The sequence below is a fragment of the Camellia sinensis genome, chromosome 12 (assembly GCF_055761805.1).
Source record: "Camellia sinensis isolate YWXY chromosome 12, ASM5576180v1, whole genome shotgun sequence".
Taxonomy (NCBI): Eukaryota; Viridiplantae; Streptophyta; class Magnoliopsida; order Ericales; family Theaceae; genus Camellia; species Camellia sinensis.
In genome coordinates, this window is record NC_138972.1 from 21641537 (window position 1) to 21661449 (window position 19913).

General features: G+C 37.2%; 1 protein-coding gene and 1 long non-coding RNA gene across 3 annotated transcripts; one reads left to right on the forward strand and one right to left on the reverse strand.

The window, feature by feature from the left end:
• Nucleotides 1-7699: 7699 nt before the first annotated feature.
• LOC114284797 (uncharacterized) lies at nucleotides 7700-19440 on the reverse strand. 2 transcript variants are annotated; one of them, XM_082898153.1, is made up of 7 exons: nucleotides 18051-19440; nucleotides 17467-17866; nucleotides 12694-12793; nucleotides 11285-11375; nucleotides 10908-11108; nucleotides 8975-9208; nucleotides 7700-8064 (listed from the first exon to the last, which is right to left on the reverse strand). In XM_082898153.1, the coding sequence occupies exons 2-5, from the start codon at nucleotides 17580-17582 to the stop codon at nucleotides 11011-11013; spliced, it is 405 nt and encodes a 134-aa protein (XP_082754279.1). In that variant the 5' UTR covers nucleotides 17583-17866; nucleotides 18051-19440; the 3' UTR covers nucleotides 7700-8064; nucleotides 8975-9208; nucleotides 10908-11010. The 2 variants fall into 2 exon arrangements, with proteins under 2 accessions (XP_082754279.1, XP_082754280.1); XM_082898154.1 differs by having other exon boundaries at nucleotides 10908-11184.
• LOC145804405 (uncharacterized) lies at nucleotides 14370-16620 on the forward strand. The gene is made up of 5 exons (XR_014346058.1): nucleotides 14370-14426; nucleotides 15500-15543; nucleotides 15693-15716; nucleotides 15801-15878; nucleotides 15973-16620. It is a non-coding gene; the product is annotated as an uncharacterized LOC145804405 (long non-coding RNA).
• Nucleotides 19441-19913: the final 473 nt, after the last annotated feature.

The following is a 19913-nucleotide window of genomic DNA, read 5'->3' on the forward strand; positions in this document are numbered from 1 at the left end:
GCACATTACTTGCATTTTGCATTCATTTGTGTGCTATTTTGCGCCGTGACCATTACTTGCATTTTCCATGCATTTTATCGCGCTATCTTGCGCACCTCATCGCACTGTTTTGTGCACATTACTTGCATTTTGCATGCATTTTGTCGCACTATGTTGCGCACCTCATCGCACTGTTTTGTGCACATTACTTGCATTTTCAATGCATTTTGTCGCGCTATCTTGCGCACCTCCTCGAACAATTTTGTGGACATTACTTGCATTTTGCATGCATTTGTCGCGCTATTTTGCGCTGTGACCATTTCTAGCATTTTGCATGCATTTTATCGCGCCATCTTGCGCATCTCATTGCATTGTTTTGTGCCCATTAGTTGCATTTTGCATGCATTTGTGCGCTATTTTACGCTCGGGCTATTTTGCGCAGTGACCATTCCTTGCATTTTCCATGCATTTTATCGCGCTAACTTGCGCACCTCATCGCACTGTTTTGTGCACATTACTTGCATTTTGCGTGCATTTTATCGCGCTATCTTGCGCACCTCATCGCACTGTTTTGTGCACATTACTTGCATTTTGCATGCATTTGTCGCGCTATTTTGCGCATCGCGCTATTTTGCGCTGTGACCATTTCTTGCATTTTGCATGCATTTTACCGCGCTATCTTGCGCACCTCATCGCACTGTTTTGTGCACATTACTTGCATTTTGCATGCATTTTATCACGCTATCTTGCGCACCTCATCGCACTATTTTGTGCACATTACTTGCATTTTGCATGCATTTTATCGCGCTATCATGCGCACCTCATCGCACTATTTTGTGCACATTATTTGCATTTTGCATGCATTTGTTGCGCTATTTTGTGCATCGCGCTATTTTGCGTTGTGATCATTTCTTGCATTTTGCTTGCATTTTTTTGCGCTGTCTTGCGCACCTCATCGTACTGTTTTGTGCACATTACTTGCATTTTCAATGCATTTTGTCTCGCTATCTTGCGCCCCTCATCGCACAGTTTTGTGCACATTACATGCATTTTTCATGCATTGGTCGCGCTATTTTGCATTCAATTTTACCGTGCTATCTTGCGCACCTCATCGCACTGTTTTGTGCACATTACTTGCATTTTGCATGCATTTTATCGCGCTATCTTGGGCACCTCATCGCACTGTTTTGTGCACGTTACTTGCATTGTGCATGCATTTGTTGCGCTATTTTGCGCATCGCGCTATTTTGCGCTGTGATCATTTCTTGCAATTTGCATGCATTTTTTCGCGCTATCTTGCGCACCTCATCGCACTATTTTGTGCCCATTACTCACATTTTCCATGCATTTTGCCTCGCTATCTTGCGCCCTCACCGCACTGTTTTGTGCACATTACTTGCATTTTTTATGCATTTGTCGTGCTATTTTGCGCATCGCGCTATTTTGCGCTGTGACCATTTCTAGCATTTTGCTAGCATTTTATCGCGCTATCTTGCGCATCTCATCGCGCTGTTTTGTGCACATTACTTGCATTTTGCATGCATTTTGTAGCGCTATCTTGCGCACCTCATCGCACAATTTTGTGCACATTACTTGCATTTTGCATGCATTTGTTGCGCTATTTTGCGCATCGCGATATTTTGCGCTGTGACCATTTCTAGCATTTTGCATGCATTTTATCGCGCTATCTTGCGCATCTCATCGCATTATTTTGTGCACATTACTTGCATTTTGCATTCATTTGTGCGCTATTTTGCGCCGTGACCATTACTTGCATTTTCCATGCATTTTATCGCGCTATCTTGCGCACCTCATCGCACTGTTTTGTGCACATTACTTGCATTTTGCATGCATTTTGTCGCACTATGTTGCGCACCTCATCGCACTGTTTTGTGCACATTAGTTGCATTTTCAATGCATTTTGTCGCGCTATCTTGCGCACCTCATCGCACAATTTTGTGCACATTACTTGCATTTTGCATGCATTTGTCGCACTTTTTTGTGCATCGCGCTATTTTGCGCTGTGACCATTTCTTGCATTTTGCATGCATTTTATCGCGCTATCTTGCGCACCTCATCGCACGGTTTTGTGCACAATGCTTTCATTTTGCATGCATTTTATCGCGCTATCTTGCGCACCTCATCGCACTATTTTGTGCACATTACTTGCATTTTGCTTTCATTTTATAGCGCTATTTTGCTCATCGCACTATTTTGCGCGGTGACCATTACTTGCATTTTCCATGCATTTTATCGCGCTATCTTGCGCACCTCATCGCACTGTTTTGTGCACATTACTTGCATTTTGCGTGCATTTTATCGCGCTATCTTGCGCACCTCATCGCACTGTTTTGTGCACATTACTTGCATTTTGCATGCATTTGTCGCGCTATTTTGCGCATCGCGCTATTTTGCGCTGTGACCATTTCTTGCATTTTGCATGCATTTTACCGCGCTATCTTGTGCACCTCATCGCACTGTTTTGTGCACATTACTTGCATTTTGCATGCATTTTATCACGCTATCTTGCGCACCTCATCGCACTATTTTGTGCACATTACTTGCATTTTGCATGCATTTTATCGCGCTATCATGCGCACCTCATCGCACTATTTTGTGCACATTATTTGCATTTTGCATGCATTTGTTGCGCTATTTTGTGCATCGCGCTATTTTGCGTTGTGATCATTTCTTGCATTTTGCTTGCATTTTTTGGCGCTATCTTGCGCACCTCATCGTTCTGTTTTGTGCACATTACTTGCATTTTCCATGCATTTTGTCTCGCTATCTTGCGCCCCTCATCGCACAGTTTTGTGCACATTACATGCATTTTTCATGCATTTGTCGCGCTATTTTGCATTCAATTTTACCGCGCTATCTTGCGCACCTCATCGCACTGTTTTGTGCACATTACTTGCATTTTGCATGCATTTTATCGCGCTATCTTGGGCACCTCATCGCACTGTTTTGTGCACGTTACTTGCATTGTGCATGCATTTGTTGCGCTATTTTGCGCATCGCGCTATTTTGCGCTGTGATCATTTCTTGCATTTTGCATGCATTTTTCGCGCTATCTTGCGCACCTCATCGCACTATTTTGTGCCCATTACTTGCATTTTCCATGCATTTTGCCTCGCTATCTTGCGCCCCTCATCGCACTGTTTTGTGCACATTACTTGCATTTTGCATGCATTTGTCGTGCTATTTTGCGCATCGCGCTATTTTGCGCTGTGACCATTTCTAGCATTTTGCATGCATTTTATCGCGCTATCTTGCGCATCTCATCGCGCTGTTTTGTGCACATTACTTGCATTTTGCATGCATTTGTGCGATATTTTGCGCATCGGGCTATGTTACGCGGTGACCATTACTTGCATTTTCCATGCATTTTATCGCGCTATCTTGCGCACCACATCGCACTGTTTTGTGCACATTACTTGCATTTTGCATGACTTTGTCGCGCTATGTTTTGCACCTCATCGCACTGTTTTGTGCACATTACTTGCATTTTGCATGCATTTGTGCGCTATTTTCCGCATCGCGCTATTTTACGCTGCGACCATTACTTGCATTTTCCATGATATTTATCGCGCTATCTTGCGCACCTCATCGCACTGTTTTGTGCACATTACTTGCATTTTGCATGAATTTTGTCGCGCTATGTTGCGCACCTCATCGCACTGTTTTGTGCACATTACTTGTATTTTGCATGCATTTTGTCGCGCTATCTTGCGCACCTCATCGCACAATTTTGTGCACATTACTTGCATTTTGCATGCATTTGTCGCGCTTTTTTGTGCATCGCGCTATTTTGCGCTGTGACCATTTCTTGCATTTTGCATGCATTTTGTCGCGCTATCTTGCGCACCTCATCGCACGGTTTTGTGCACAATGCTTTCATTTTGCATGCATTTTATCGCGCTATCTTGCGCACCTCATCGCACTATTTTGTGCACATTACTTGCATTTTGCTTTCATTTTATAGCGCTATTTTGCTCATCGCACTATTTTGCGCGGTGACCATTACTTGCATTTTCCATGCATTTTATCGCGCTATCTTGCGCACCTCATCGCACTGTTTTGTGCACATTACTTGCATTTTGCATGCATTTTGTCGCACTATGTTGCGCACCTCATCGCACTGTTTTGTGCACATTAGTTGCATTTTCAATGCATTTTGTCGCGCTATCTTGCGCACCTCATCGCACAATTTTGTGCACATTACTTGCATTTTGCATGCATTTGTCGCACTTTTTTGTGCATCGCGCTATTTTGCGCTGTGACCATTTCTTGCATTTTGCATGCATTTTATCGCGCTATCTTGCGCACCTCATCGCACGGTTTTGTGCACAATGCTTTCATTTTGCATGCATTTTATCGCGCTATCTTGCGCACCTCATCGCACTATTTTGTGCACATTACTTGCATTTTGCTTTCATTTTATAGCGCTATTTTGCTCATCGCACTATTTTGCGCGGTGACCATTACTTGCATTTTCCATGCATTTTATCGCGCTATCTTGCGCACCTCATCGCACTGTTTTGTGCACATTACTTGCATTTTGCGTGCATTTTATCGCGCTATCTTGCGCACCTCATCGCACTGTTTTGTGCACATTACTTGCATTTTGCATGCATTTGTCGCGCTATTTTGCGCATCGCGCTATTTTGCGCATCGCGCTATTTTGCGCTGTGACCATTTCTTGCATTTTGCATGCATTTTACCGCGCTATCTTGTGCACCTCATCGCACTGTTTTGTGCACATTACTTGCATTTTGCATGCATTTTATCACGCTATCTTGCGCACCTCATCGCACTATTTTGTGCACATTACTTGCATTTTGCATGCATTTTATCGCGCTATCATGCGCACCTCATCGCACTATTTTGTGCACATTATTTGCATTTTGCATGCATTTGTTGCGCTATTTTGTGCATCGCGCTATTTTGCGTTGTGATCATTTCTTGCATTTTGCTTGCATTTTTTGGCGCTATCTTGCGCACCTCATCGTTCTGTTTTGTGCACATTACTTGCATTTTCCATGCATTTTGTCTCGCTATCTTGCGCCCCTCATCGCACAGTTTTGTGCACATTACATGCATTTTTCATGCATTTGTCGCGCTATTTTGCATTCAATTTTACCGCGCTATCTTGCGCACCTCATCGCACTGTTTTGTGCACATTACTTGCATTTTGCATGCATTTTATCGCGCTATCTTGGGCACCTCATCGCACTGTTTTGTGCACGTTACTTGCATTGTGCATGCATTTGTTGCGCTATTTTGCGCATCGCGCTATTTTGCGCTGTGATCATTTCTTGCATTTTGCATGCATTTTTCGCGCTATCTTGCGCACCTCATCGCACTATTTTGTGCCCATTACTTGCATTTTCCATGCATTTTGCCTCGCTATCTTGCGCCCCTCATCGCACTGTTTTGTGCACATTACTTGCATTTTGCATGCATTTGTCGTGCTATTTTGCGCATCGCGCTATTTTGCGCTGTGACCATTTCTAGCATTTTGCATGCATTTTATCGCGCTATCTTGCGCATCTCATCGCGCTGTTTTGTGCACATTACTTGCATTTTGCATGCATTTGTGCGATATTTTGCGCATCGGGCTATGTTACGCGGTGACCATTACTTGCATTTTCCATGCATTTTATCGCGCTATCTTGCGCACCTCATCGCACTGTTTTGTGCACATTACTTGCATTTTGCATGACTTTGTCGCGCTATGTTTTGCACCTCATCGCACTGTTTTGTGCACATTACTTGCATTTTGCATGCATTTGTGCGCTATTTTCCGCATCGCGCTATTTTACGCTGCGACCATTACTTGCATTTTCCATGATATTTATCGCGCTATCTTGCGCACCTCATCGCACTGTTTTGTGCACATTACTTGCATTTTGCATGAATTTTGTCGCGCTATGTTGCGCACCTCATCGCACTGTTTTGTGCACATTACTTGTATTTTGCATGCATTTTGTCGCGCTATCTTGCGCACCTCATCGCACAATTTTGTGCACATTACTTGCATTTTGCATGCATTTGTCGCGCTTTTTTGTGCATCGCGCTATTTTGCGCTGTGACCATTTCTTGCATTTTGCATGCATTTTGTCGCGCTATCTTGCGCACCTCATCGCACGGTTTTGTGCACAATGCTTTCATTTTGCATGCATTTTATCGCGCTATCTTGCGCACCTCATCGCACTATTTTGTGCACATTACTTGCATTTTGCTTTCATTTTATAGCGCTATTTTGCTCATCGCACTATTTTGCGCGGTGACCATTACTTGCATTTTCCATGCATTTTATCGCGCTATCTTGCGCACCTCATCGCACTGTTTTGTGCACATTACTTGCATTTTGCCTGCATTTTATCGCGCTATCTTGCGCACCTCATCGCACTGTTTTGTGCACATTACTTGCATTTTGCATGCATTTGTTGCGCTATTTTGCATATCGCGCTATTTTACGCTGTGACCGTTTCTTGCATTTTGCATGCATTTTATCGCGCTATCTTGCGCACCTCATCGCACTGTTTTGTGCACATTACTTGCATTTTCCATGCATTTTGTCGCGCTATCTTGCGCACCTCATCGCACTATTTTGTGCACATTACTTGCATTTTGCATGCATTTGTCGCGCGATTTTGCGCATCGCGATATTTTGCGCTCACTACAAGAATACGCACTTTTGCCGACTAAAAATTTGGTCGGCAAAAGTCCATTTTTAGTCGGCAAAAGTTATCCGGGACTAATTTTTTTGGTCGCCACTTTGGTCGCCAATTGAGGGTCGCGGAAAGTAATTAGCGACTAAAAAATTTTTTAGTCGCGAAAAAGTTATATTTGCCGACTAAATTTTTAATCGCTAAGTATATAATTACTGCGACTAATCCATTTAGTAGCTAAAACACTTTAGTCGCAAAAAGTCATATTTTCCCGACCAAACATGTTAGTCGCCAATTCGCACATTCAACGACCAAATAGTTTGGTCGGCAATTGTCACCCATTTCCACGACCAACAAATTTGGTCGCTAATTGTCACATTCCGCGACCAAAAAATTTGGTCAGCAATACATTCCACGACCAAAAAGATTGGTCGATAATATTCACTACAAGAAATCGCATTTTTGGCGACTAAAAATTTGGTCGGCAAAAGTCAATTTTTAGTCGACAAAAGCTATTTGCGACCAATTTTTTTGGTCGCCACCTTGGTCGCCAATTGAGAGTCGGCAAAAGTAATTAGCAACCAAAACTTTTGTTAGTCGGGAAAAAGTTAAATTTGCCGACTAAATTTTTCATCACTAAATATATCATTACTGCGACTAATCTATTTAGTCGCTAAAACACTTTAGTCACGAAAAGTGACATATTCTCGACCAAACATGTTAGTCGCCAATTATCACACTCCACGACCAAAAAGTTTGGTCACCAATTGTCACATTCCACGACCAAAAGGTTTGGTCGCCAATTATCACATTCCACGACTAAAAAGTTTGGTCGCCAATTGTGACATTCCACGACCAAAAATTTTGGTCGCCAATTGTGACATTCTAGGACCAAAAAGTTTTGGTCGCCAAAAGAAATGTTTGCGCCAACATGCAATAAAATAAATCTGTAATTCATAATAATCTATCCAATCTATTCAATACAATCTGTAATTTACAATAATCAATCAAACCAACAATTCACCTGAATCATGAACATTCAACAAACTATATAAATCATAAAACTCTGAACCTGTTTGATTAAAGTCAGCAACTATTATAAGTTTTCATCTACAAGTAATTCCAAACTACATATTCATTCAATTAAAAACCCGCTTGTAATCTATATAATCATCCAATTCACATCCACTTTAGCATTAAAATTTTAAACATATTCCTTAAGGGAAGAGTAGAACTCCCTTCACAGAGCATCAATAGCTTTCATTGATTGAGCAGAATGAAAATTCTTCCAACAATATTCATATCCAGCTACGTCTCTTTCAGCTTCTTTCCAGGCCTCACAAGCCCGGACAAGAGCAAGGTTATCATTGTAATCACGTGAAAATTGTGCTTTTGCTGCTTCTGCTAGCTACAAAGAGAAAGACACACAAATCAATTAGTGAAACAGATAAGATAAGATACTTAATTTTCTAGCAAAAGCTATCTATTAGTGAAACCACAACTAAACTACCCAGTTAACAACTATAGACATAAAATTATAATAACATAAAAAGTCAAGAAAAATCATGATGGATCCGAATATTAAAGTTATAATAGCATTGGGCTGCTAAGAGGGCAGGAAAGGGAAACAAAATTACACTGGCACACTGTCAATGAAGATTTTGAAGTAGAAAAACATGAATCATCCATTGTAATTTTGTAGCTGTTGGCATGAACACAATAAATGATGAGAATCCACCAACCACTTTATTTTTACCTAAATTATATATATATTAACTTGCTGTGCTGAGTAGGGAAAAAAATTTATTTTAGATGATATGACATGATTATGGATGCATGATATATTTCTCAGTAATTATTATATAAGTATAATAACAAATCTCACTACATGTAAATGTGACAGATACACATTATATCAAAATAGAGCATAAGCCAGAGCTGGCCACTGCAACCCCAGCTGCAGCAAGACTAGGCCAGGTCAACACAACAAGGCTGCAGTACCAGCCGTAGCCAGAGCGGCTAAAGTCAGAACAGATAGGGCTGTAGCTTTAGTCATGCTCACGTGTTATAAAGAGAACTAGCATAATTGTTTCAAGTAGTTAGGTTGTTAGAATTAAACCGTGGTTAGATTAGTTTGTTATGATTAGATTAAATATAAAAGCACTGAATCTTTGTAATCAATTCATCAATGATGGTTTTTGCTGGGTTAAAGGAATTGAGCCTAGCAAGTGTAAGGATAATATAGCTTTGAGTACAATAAGAAAGAAAGTTTTGATGTAAAAGAAAAACTCTGTAAAGATTGAAACCTCAAGGGATACCTCAATTTTGACACCTTCTTTGGCTTCTACAGCTTGATGAATCCCCTCAGACCATCTCATTTTCTCTTCAACTCTCCCTGTCAACTACAGAAATGTCTTGTTGTGCTAATGTGAGTATTCTGCTCAACTCTTCCCTAAGACCATTTATGTACTCGGTTCAACCGTTTCATAATTGAAGTCCTTCAAAGTATCCAAACTACAGGTGCTAAGTGTCCTAATATAACGCATCAAAACCTATTCAAACAATAAGTTCATAAAATTAACAAGCATTAGCAGACACCAATAGCGCAACAGTGTGATAGACAATGTAACTAATCAAAAAGTAAATGGCAGTACTACAAGAATATCATAACAAAAAAATTTAAACAACATAAAAACACAAATGCCAAAGTCAATTCCACAAATTTTTTAAAAATCACTAAATGTAAATAATCTGGAATAGTGAACCACACACCAACGAACTGAGAGAGTATGAGTTCAAGGGTACTCAAGTAAGTCTTATCACAAGCAGAACTCCACCTATGCTACTGCCTCCCATGTACCAGGAGAAAAAAAAAAGAAAAAAACCAAAAAACATGTTCAACACAACAATTCAACAAATCCAACAATAATCACACAATTATAGAACGAAACCAATTCAGACAACCCAAAATAGTTTTTAATTCAACATCAACAGAAAGAACTTAATTCAGACAATCCTAAAATATGTTATGTGTGCCATTAATGTGAAAACTCAATTAAAAATTACACTCTTTAGTCCCTCAAATATACCATATATATCACTTTAAATATACCATATATGCTGATGCTTTACTGTTAAGAACATAAATTTAGGAAGAGTTGGCCATGTTTTGAAAGGAGACAACACTGGAAATTAAAGAAAATTCTTGCTATACTTTTGGGACTGCAGTTGGGTATTTAGAATTAGGCAGATTGTGAATAAAGTAGGGATTTTTTGGCTATTTGGGTACTGTGTTCCATGCATGTGGACAGTAGCTAGGCTGAGTTTTTAGTTTTTTTGGTATGAGGCTAAGACGTCTGAGGAGAGTAGGATTTAGGCTTATCAAATAGTATTTTAAGTGTAGGAGAAGGTTAACAATGTCTAATTTTAAGTTCAGAAGGACCTGATATTGTATAAATTAAAAGAAAAATAAAGAGAAGTAGAAGAAGAAGATAAGCATTGCATTCAAATTCCCCAAGGCATCAAGCCTGGGGATCAAAGTATAGCACACAGTTTGCCTCTCCATATCAAACTACAATTAATTCTTTTTTTAATTGTACTCTAAAGACCTTACCAAATTCCACTGCTATCAAATATAATAGGCACATGGGAATATAGAGAGACATGAAGTCCACTATGTGTTATAAAAAGAACAGGTCAACTCAATAAAGCATGATGATTCATGATTGCAATTTGATATTTTTTGTTGCAATTTGCAATTTAATATTTTCAATTAACAGAGATCCATTGTCCATATAATAAGCAGAATCGTAAGACATTGCACTATATTGGTTGCCATCACTTAAATCAGTCACTATCCAATAACTTACACCAATAGAATTCTTAAATGTATGTAACACAGATTATTTTAGGCCTTCCAGTTTGAGAAATCCACCAAGTGGATTAGAGAGCTATTGTGAAATCTACCTAATCAGACTAGTAGGATCTAGGAAAATTCAAGTAAAAAATTATCATTTTCCCATGATCCATGTTTGTCACGGCAACCAAACCCATCAATCCTTCAAACAACTCTCCAAACTATATGACTCTTAGTAACTTTTAAGCCATCAAATTAACAGTAGCATGTTAAGGAACAATTAAAACTAATTCATAGGCTATAATCTTTACACTAGATGAGTTGGTTAAATATAAATCTTCAACCTTGCAAGTAGAATTTAAAAAATTCTTCACCACAAAAGAATTATTATATACCTTTGTACAATCTACCACAGCCTTTTTATACTCCCCAACTTCTTTGTAACATGAAGCCCTGCTAGATAAGACCTCCATGGAAGCAGCAGCATCACAAGTCTTCTCAAGAAGAATCAATCACAGCCCAAGAAAGCCACTTTATGGCATCGGCATACTTCCCCTGTTTGTAATTATCCATCCCCTTGTTCTTCGCAGCTGAGGCTGAAACACCAGTAGGCGGTGTTTGGACACTAGATGGTGAGGCAAGGTGGGGTGAGGACAACATTTTATATGACAACTTCTCAATGGAAAAATTAACCAAGAGAAATTAAAACAAAATCAAAAACTAAAGATGACAACCAAAAGAAATAACAAATTATATTAAAAAAAGTGCTTACCACATGCCCTACTGACTGCCGCATGAGCTGCATCTCCTAAATAGCGTAGCCGCAACTCATCACCAGGTACAAGACGCAACTCATTATCTTCCTACAACATAAAGTGTACTTTTAGCGTTAACAAAAAATAAATATAAATTTAAAAGCTATGAACTAGCATAAAGTAAAAGGCAAATGCAACTAGAATTGAAATTGCAAAACAGAAGTAAATTGCTCACCCACCACCCCTGTAATCGTTTTTCACTTCCACAACCATCTCCTGTCAACCCCTCTCCCCAACTTAGCCCACCCTGTCTCCCCTCACCCACTAGCCTTGCCATTCCCTCACCCCTCACCCACCATTCTATACAAACCCAATAGCACCCACTACCATCACACATTCTAGTCCTGAAAATCAATTCCAGTACCGAAAATACATCTTCGAATTTGAATAACTCCAGTGTATTGTTTCCTAAAACTTGTTCATTTATATATACAATGTTATATGTGTATAATATGATTAAATTATAAATTAAGATATAACTTACAAAATAAATTATAATGTTAGGGTGTATAGGCTAATAATTTATTTGGTTAACATGTAATTAGAATAAAAAAATATATTATATATAACAGAAGAGAGAGAATGAGAAGAAAGTAGATAGGTATTAAGATTACGGAGTTAGTGTTGCAATTTGGTCTAAAAGCACATGAGGAGTCTATGGTATTTTCAATTGACAGGTAGTCAAGTGCTCCAAGGCCAAACCCTAAAGGGGTAAAGCGGATTTTCCCTTAAATTAAAATCATGTTTGATAGGTGATTTACCAAGTGCTATAGTCTACATTTCTATGAGATAGTAGAGAAGAAGCTTGTTTATCTACGACGTAAAAATAAAAACAACCCTTACCACATCTCAAATCTATTGAAAATATTATTAAATGCAACCTTGGATGAGGTGCCTGTAAGGGTCTCCTACAAAAGAAAGTTCGATAGAATTTTCTAAAGTGGTAGGGAATGAGGAGCCATTTCAATGTTTAGATACTGCAGCAAAAATATTGTTGGCTTTTTTTAAGATGTTAACTAAGGCTTGACATGACTGTTGGTTTTGCTTTTAAACACTTTGCATGTGAATGTGTAATTAGACTTTTTCAAGCTTTCATAACCAACAAAGTACACAAAGAAAACAAATGAGCTCCTATATGCAAATGAAAACATGACTGTTTCCATCATCCACACTATGAAAGCAATTGAATCATACCCGGACAGCTTGTACAACAGCCCCTTTTGTCGCTGGACCATCATCAGCTACTCTCTCTCTCTCTCTCTCAAGAATATCCTCTACCCATGACCCGCACTACAAATATATATTTATACTTATTTATTTTTTACCGAAATTACTGATATGAAAGAAAATATTTGTAGTAACTTACCAAAGAGTTACTAGTTCCATCAAATCTTCTATGCTGATCAGGAGAATAATCACATGCAAGCTCAGTAGTCATCCACACCAGCAGGCATGAGTCTTTGGTACTCCACAAAACGAATAATATCAAAAGAAACAAAAATAAAATAAAATAAAACAGACATAAAGACATGGCATCAAACACTTACAGAATCTATAGATAGATTTCTGTAACTTAAAAAATAAATAAATAAATAAATAAAAAGAAGAAGGAAGAAAAAAACACAAAACCTACCTGACAGAAAAATAAGAAGAAATAAAATCACCTTCTTGAAATGCAAAATGAAAACTAGACTTTTAGAGACTTGACTTTGACTTCTAGAATAAGAATTCTTAAATAGAAAACTAGAAAAAGAATTACATTGGTATTTACAAGCAATAGAGGCTCCTGCAGTTTTGTTCCCAATCCAATTGTCAACAAACCCGGGTGTAATCACCACATCAATTGTCCTAAACATTAGAGTTAGAAAACAAACCAAGAGTAACATAACCAATAGGTGACTTGATCAGCATATAGCATTTTTAATTCTTTATCATTTCAAAATAAACATTTCTAGGTCAGACATTTTAACAAACAGTTCAAAGACTATTTGGTGACTTGAAATTGTAAAGCTAGATCAAAGAGTAACATAACCAATAGGTGTACCATGTAGTGGTTGCCTTTAACAGAGTTACAGAATGAGACCCAATAAGCTCCCAAGAGTTATGCACTTCTCATGGAAGAATGACCCTGTTGACTAAAAACCTATCATAGTGTAATCAAAACCAGAGATTCATCTTAAGCAACCACTTTTATATTACTTTTATATTACAATTTTCATATCCATTGACAATTTTCCTACTTTTATTAATATATAATTTTAATTTAGGACCGAATCAAACACATGCCCCCTTATCATTCGATTATGATAATGCTAAATCAAATTTCTAAATTTGGCATATCTATTTCAAGGAAAATACATCGCCCATGAGTATTTTTTTAAATATTTTGGCATATCTTTTTTGAAATATTCACTACTTTTTATGGGTATACCGACCAATGTCAAGCAATTCGACCCATAAATCTGATCTGAAAAATTTTCCAACTTTGAACCAAATATTTCTCACAAGTTTCAAAAAGATGCATTATTGAAGAATTCACCAATTGCTCATAATATATATCTATATAATAAAGCAGAACGGATTTTGAAAATATCCTAGAGACATTTGTCCTACTAGGACATTTCAAGGGCCATGATCCATTTGTATATTCACATGGATGGCTCAGATAACCCCCTTAATTTTATATCAATCCTAAATATATATCTTCCCGCCCAAAGATTCAGCCTCCTCCTTCCCCACGTCTCCCCTCTATTCCATCTTTATCTCTCTCTTCTCACACGTCTCTCTTCTATGTTTATCCCTCTCCCTTCTCTGTTCTCATCAGTTTGTTCCCTTAATTTTATCTGCTCCAAAATTCTGATTGATCAACAACATCGTTACCTGCTGCAAACTCCACTTGCTGTTATTCCACTGCCGTACCCAGCCGCTCCTCTTCATCACCACTCGCAAGGTATTCCTGTCCTCCTCCCTCTCTCTGTTGTATTTTTTGAATGATCAAGAACAGATCAGATTGTAGAAACTGATTTGCAGAAACGGCCGCTGCATCATCACCTCTCGCAAGCTTCCCTCTCTCCCACCCTTGGTTGTTCCCTTCGCAAGGTAATTTTGGTCTCCCTCTACTTTAGGGTTTTTCTCTTCTTCGAGTTTTGACAATTATCTGCTCCAAAATTCTGATTGATCAACAACATCGTTACCTGCTGTTCCACTGCCGTACCCAGCCAAATTCAGAAAATTCATAATCTATCATTACTTGACTTTGGTCTCCATGTTCATACTCAACATCCTTTACACGGTATAATTGTCATTACTTGACTTTGGTCTCCTTTAACACATATTCATAATTTGGTCTCCTTTAACACATGTTCATACTTGACTTTGGTCTCCTTTAACAGAAAGAATAAAGGAAGCAAATGAATAATAGGAGACCGAATAGATTTTGTTAGCCTGTTGTGTTCATCAGAAAGTGGAGAAAAGAAAGAATTAAGAAGCACAAAACAAAGAGGGTTATAGAGATTTTTGTGACAGGGAATGGGGATAGGGAAATGGGTTTGTTTTATTATTTTTTTATGTTGTTATGAGGGTACCTACTGTTTGGATTTCTATTACAATCTGCAGAAACTGATTCAATTTTACTTTAATCCCATTCAAGAACAGATTGTATCTTTAATCAGTTTCTGAATGATAAGATATTTTTTTACAGGTTATTATTTTAAAAATTATTTATATTACACTTAATTAATTTAATATTTTATAAAAAAAAAAAAAAAAATCAATCTGCAGAAACTGATTCAATTTTACTTTAATCCCATTCAAGAACAGATTGTATCTTTAATCAGTTTCTGAATGAGTATGAACATGATAACTTTGGTTTCCATGGATTTGTAACTTTTTTTTCCTTTATATATTGTTTCTATTGGTAAGACATATTGCTGATGTGAGATTCCTTTAAACATTTATTTTTTTTTAGTGGCATACATTTATGTTTGGACTTTCTAAATTATAATCATAAAATTGAAGTCAGTTGGGGAAAAGAAGAGTTCAAATTTGGACAATTGTTGTGTTCTCATTTTAGTACTCTACATGTTGCTAGGGTTGATTTTAATTTTATCATTTTAATGTGATTGTTAAAATACATCATCGAACATCCATAACTATATAACCAAACATTTCAGGTTGAAGTACAATAATTATGGACAATATCACTATTTTTGGTCAAGTAAGTGTTCTTTAATTTTTTTTTTTTTTTTCTCCCTCCATAGAAATTTAAATACATCTCTTATAATGTAAGGCCTATTTATTTATTTATTTTAAACTTATCACATCTATTTTTCTTCTAATCAATGTTTTTTCCCTCATACTTTATAGGTGGATGAAGACTTACGCCGAACGGTAATATCAAGAAAGAAATGATTTTTTTTTCTTATTTATGTGTACAAAATTTTATTTATCACTCTAAAGTTTTTGTATATATAGATTCAATTTCTTCAAGAAAGAAATGTTAATGTTGTTGTCCGCGATGAGCGTGACCTTAATACTATTCGCATTCGTGAGGTAAGCCTACAAGTAACTTATATTGGCATGCATTTTCTTATCATTTTAAAAATATATTTGAATTATATATTCTACTTATTTTTTATGGGGAAAGGAAAAGGAAAAACGCAAAGCAATATCAAATGAGACAGAAAAGGCTATCCCTTCTGGCAAAGGAAAGGAACATGCAAATCCCGTAGTATGGTTTCTAAACATTTTTAAAAAGTTTGTTTTTGGAATATTTATTTTTTGTTAGAATTGCATAATGTCATATACTCTTTTTTATGTATATTATTATGAGTTATTGTTTTTAAAATATTTATTCAATTGTTGTGACTGATTGTAAAATATTTTTCTAAACCATGTTAAAGTAAGCATTTGTACAATATGTTAATGCATTTGTCTGAACATTAATTTGAACACATGTTGCAGTTACAACATATCATAATAAACATATAAGAGAAGAAAACGAAAAAGGAAATGAAGTTTTTAATTATAGAATATAGATTTTTAAAATTTTAATTTTACTTATAATATAACGGAAAGAACACGAAGAACGAAGAGGGAAGCGGAAACTAGAAAACATTACACACTAATATTCACATTATACGTACTCAATGATCTAATATTTATCTTTTCAACGTAGGACAAAAAATATGAGTGCAATTAGCAACATGAGTGTGATCTCTAAAAAAATTAATAAAGCCACGCAGAATTATAGGAGGTGTATGGAAGGTTGGTTAATTTAGTAAGTTATTTTAATTTTTTGGTTACTTTAGTAGGTTAAAATAATTGTAAATATGGATTTTTTAAGGATTGGATCAAAAAATTTATGGAGCTTAAAAGGAGAAATACAACTAGCTTGCTTCGATGGGGATGTAATAAGGTAATTTCAATCTCAAAGTATTTTGATATGTATATTTCTAACAAATATACCAATTTATATTTTTTTTTTGTTTCCACAAATTACCAGATTGTTGTCCATGTTCCTCATTGGGGATGCATACAAGTTGATACAAAGACTTTTTCGAAAGTAATGAGGAGGAAGTTTGGGCAAATACATGTTTGAAGACACATTATTGACACATCTTATGTTAAGAATACATATTCTGGAAAGCTTCGACCCACTTTTTTTTTTATAGAGTTTTAACTCACTCTTTTAGCGTATGATAATATAATGTTTGTTTTTCTTATGTAGTTAGAATTTGATTGGAAGCAGTAACACTAACTGATGTGCATTTTAATTTTAATTTCTTTTAAATTGCAGAGTATTGGCTGGTGTGCTTTATTTGATATTTAATTTTTTTTTATATTTGATGTGTTTGAAATTGTAAAGTGTAGTCTATTAAATAGATTTTTATAATTGCATTTTAATCTTAAATTTCAATAGTGTTGCGATAACAATTATTTATACCGTGCCTTCAGGCACGGGCATACGCTAGTATATATATATAGAAAAGAAAATTTGAATAAAACAAAAAACCCATCAAATTTATGTAACAGAAAATCAAACCCACAACAACGATGAAGAAAGAATAATCAAGACCCACCAATTGTTCGATCAAATGTATGAATCAAAAAATGCCGAGATTTGATCAGAAACTGTTACCTTAGTACTAGGGGCTGCTTGGCGGATCTCCTCCTTGGGATAATAACAGGCCACTGCTCACCGGCGTCGCGGAACATTTGCTCGGTCTCGAGAAGCTGACCCTTGTCAAGAATCATGGTCTAAATTGATTACTTTGTTTTTATCATTTCATGATGCAACATTATTATGGAAATATTAAAGCAAGTCCTTGAATTTAAAAACATGGCAGATTAAAGGTTAGGTTGCAACCCACGGCCAGATCCACGTACCTAGTCCATCTAGAATATAGGACTTTCTGTAGAGTCCAAGATCCGCGCCGTCAGCATCAATTATGGCTACTGAATTGTAATGGGCATTGTTTGCTTCTTCAAAGAAGCTAACTGGTATCACTACCCCCAACTCTTTTGCGAGTTTTTGCATCCTACAGAGCATGCACATAGCCATATCATAAATGTTCAACTGGATTAAAATGTCTATGCAGTTGGAAGCCAAGGCATGTACTTTTGTTCTTGTGATATGCCATACCCATGGCCTCCAATAGCATACAGCATAGGGGTCAGTTAGCTGAACAAAGTTTATAACCTACCAAAACATGGGATATTTACCTTAATATTGTAGGGTGACCCTCATGAGGCTTAGCTCGCTGAAAGAAATCTTCCCTTTGTGCTTGACAAAAGTAGTAACCTTCAAATAATTCTTGCATGCACCCACAAGGGCATAAGAAATGAATGCTTAGACAATATCAACTCTTAATCACCAAGTTAAAAGAAAGAAGAGGAGGTGAGGTTTAACTCTCCATCAATTAAAGAAAGAAATAAAGAGCCATATAAAAGCATGTCATAACAATCTATCAAAGAGAGAGAGAGAGAGACCATTGCCATCAGCAGTGACAAAAACTCAGTGAAAGCATGTTGTAACTACATTTAATATTAGCATCATTATGCAAAATTTCAAAATGTTTCCATTAAAATTCTGTAAGCATTAACGGAAACCAAGCTAACATAGCATCAACTGGACCATATATTGTTTCAAAAGCAGTAATCCTTTACTGTAGTGATTTCTTTCCAAGTGACAATATATACATGTGTGTATACATATTTTTATAAGCATATACATGTCTAAATATACCCTATCAATGATGTCCTTTCTCCTTTCTTGTTATTCCCAAAATTATTGTATTTCAATCCATTGAAGTGAAAAGAGATTCTTGGTTCTTGTTTTTTCTCAAACTTACTGTGTGCTCTTCCCATTTCAAAACACCTATGAACCATCTCTTTTTGACCTTTATGCTTGTTCTTAACTTTCTTTTTTCCTCATTTGTATTCTCACATAAGAGCATCTAACAATGCCTTTATATATTTTCCTCAAGTCATGCTTTATCACTATTGGAGTTTCAACAAATTCTCACATAAGAATGGCCACTATTGGGTGGGGGTGAGATATAGAACAATTAAAGATTGGTTGAATAAACTAGAGTGCTCCTAAAGGCATAGACATTAAAGACTGAAAACTTTAACAGTGGATAGTCAAAAGTCCAAAACAATTTCAGCAAACCAGTCCTAATTGACAATTTTTTCGGTAAGCTATTTCTGACACATAGCTCTTTAAGAAATTAGCAATGATAGAGGAATATCACAGAGGCATTAACAATACCATTTCTAAAAGAAGTAGCATAAGCCAATAGAGGAAATAGATCAAAAATGGTTGTCAATTCCCTTTGGAAGTTCCCTTTTGTTACAAGTCCAGTCATAAATTTCTCAAATGGCACCAAACAACCCACAAGGAACATATATTATCTACTATAGGAACCTAATCAAAGTACAATAAAGCGTGAAGTCATGGACATTGTCAGTGTTCCCAACATTCTAAAGTCTACAATTGTTCTCATTAAAAAGGGGATGTTGCACGGCAAATGCATAGGACACCATTCTATATTTCAATAGAAATTGACAAAGGTATAGTCCTCATAAAGACTTTAAAGTTCAAACCCAGCTAAAAAACAATCCCGGATTTACCCTTGTTGTACAGTGATCCGGACGTGTGTCCGTGGATGTTGGTAGTTGATTATTATCTTGTTTACATCTTTTTACTTCGTATTTGAGTTATAGGATGTGTTGGGCGGGTTTGTTACAGGTTGGTTGAGTTTAGAAACCAAAACTAGTTGCCCAGATTTTGACCTGTCCGCTCGAGCGGGGGTTTTGGCGCTCGAGCAGGAATTGCACCCATCCAGTATTTCCTGTGCAGGGTTGGACGCTCGAGCGTGGAATTGGCCGCTCGAGCGGGGTTGTGTGAGTGCCGCTCGAGCGGGGAGTTGGAAGCTCGAGCGGAGACCTGGTTCTGTAAAAAGTTCTGGGAGTGTGTATCCGCCGCTCGAGCTGGATTGTTGACGCTCTAGCGGGAGTCTGTGAGTGACGCTCGAGCGGGGTGTTTGACGCTCGAGCGGGGCGACTGGATTTAAGTTTCGAGTT

Coding starts and splice junctions, on each gene's coding strand:
- LOC114284797 (XM_082898153.1), bottom strand. CDS start 17,582: ATGATTCTTGACAAGGGTCAGCTTCTCGAGACCGAGCAAATGTTCCGC. Junction 11,376..12,693: donor ATGGAACTAGTAACTCTTTG/GTAAGTTACTAC, acceptor TTTATGTTGTAG/GAAGATAATGAGTTGCGTCT. Junction 11,109..11,284: donor GGCAGTCAGTAGGGCATGTG/GTAAGCACTTTT, acceptor CTGGTGTTTCAG/CCTCAGCTGCGAAGAACAAG.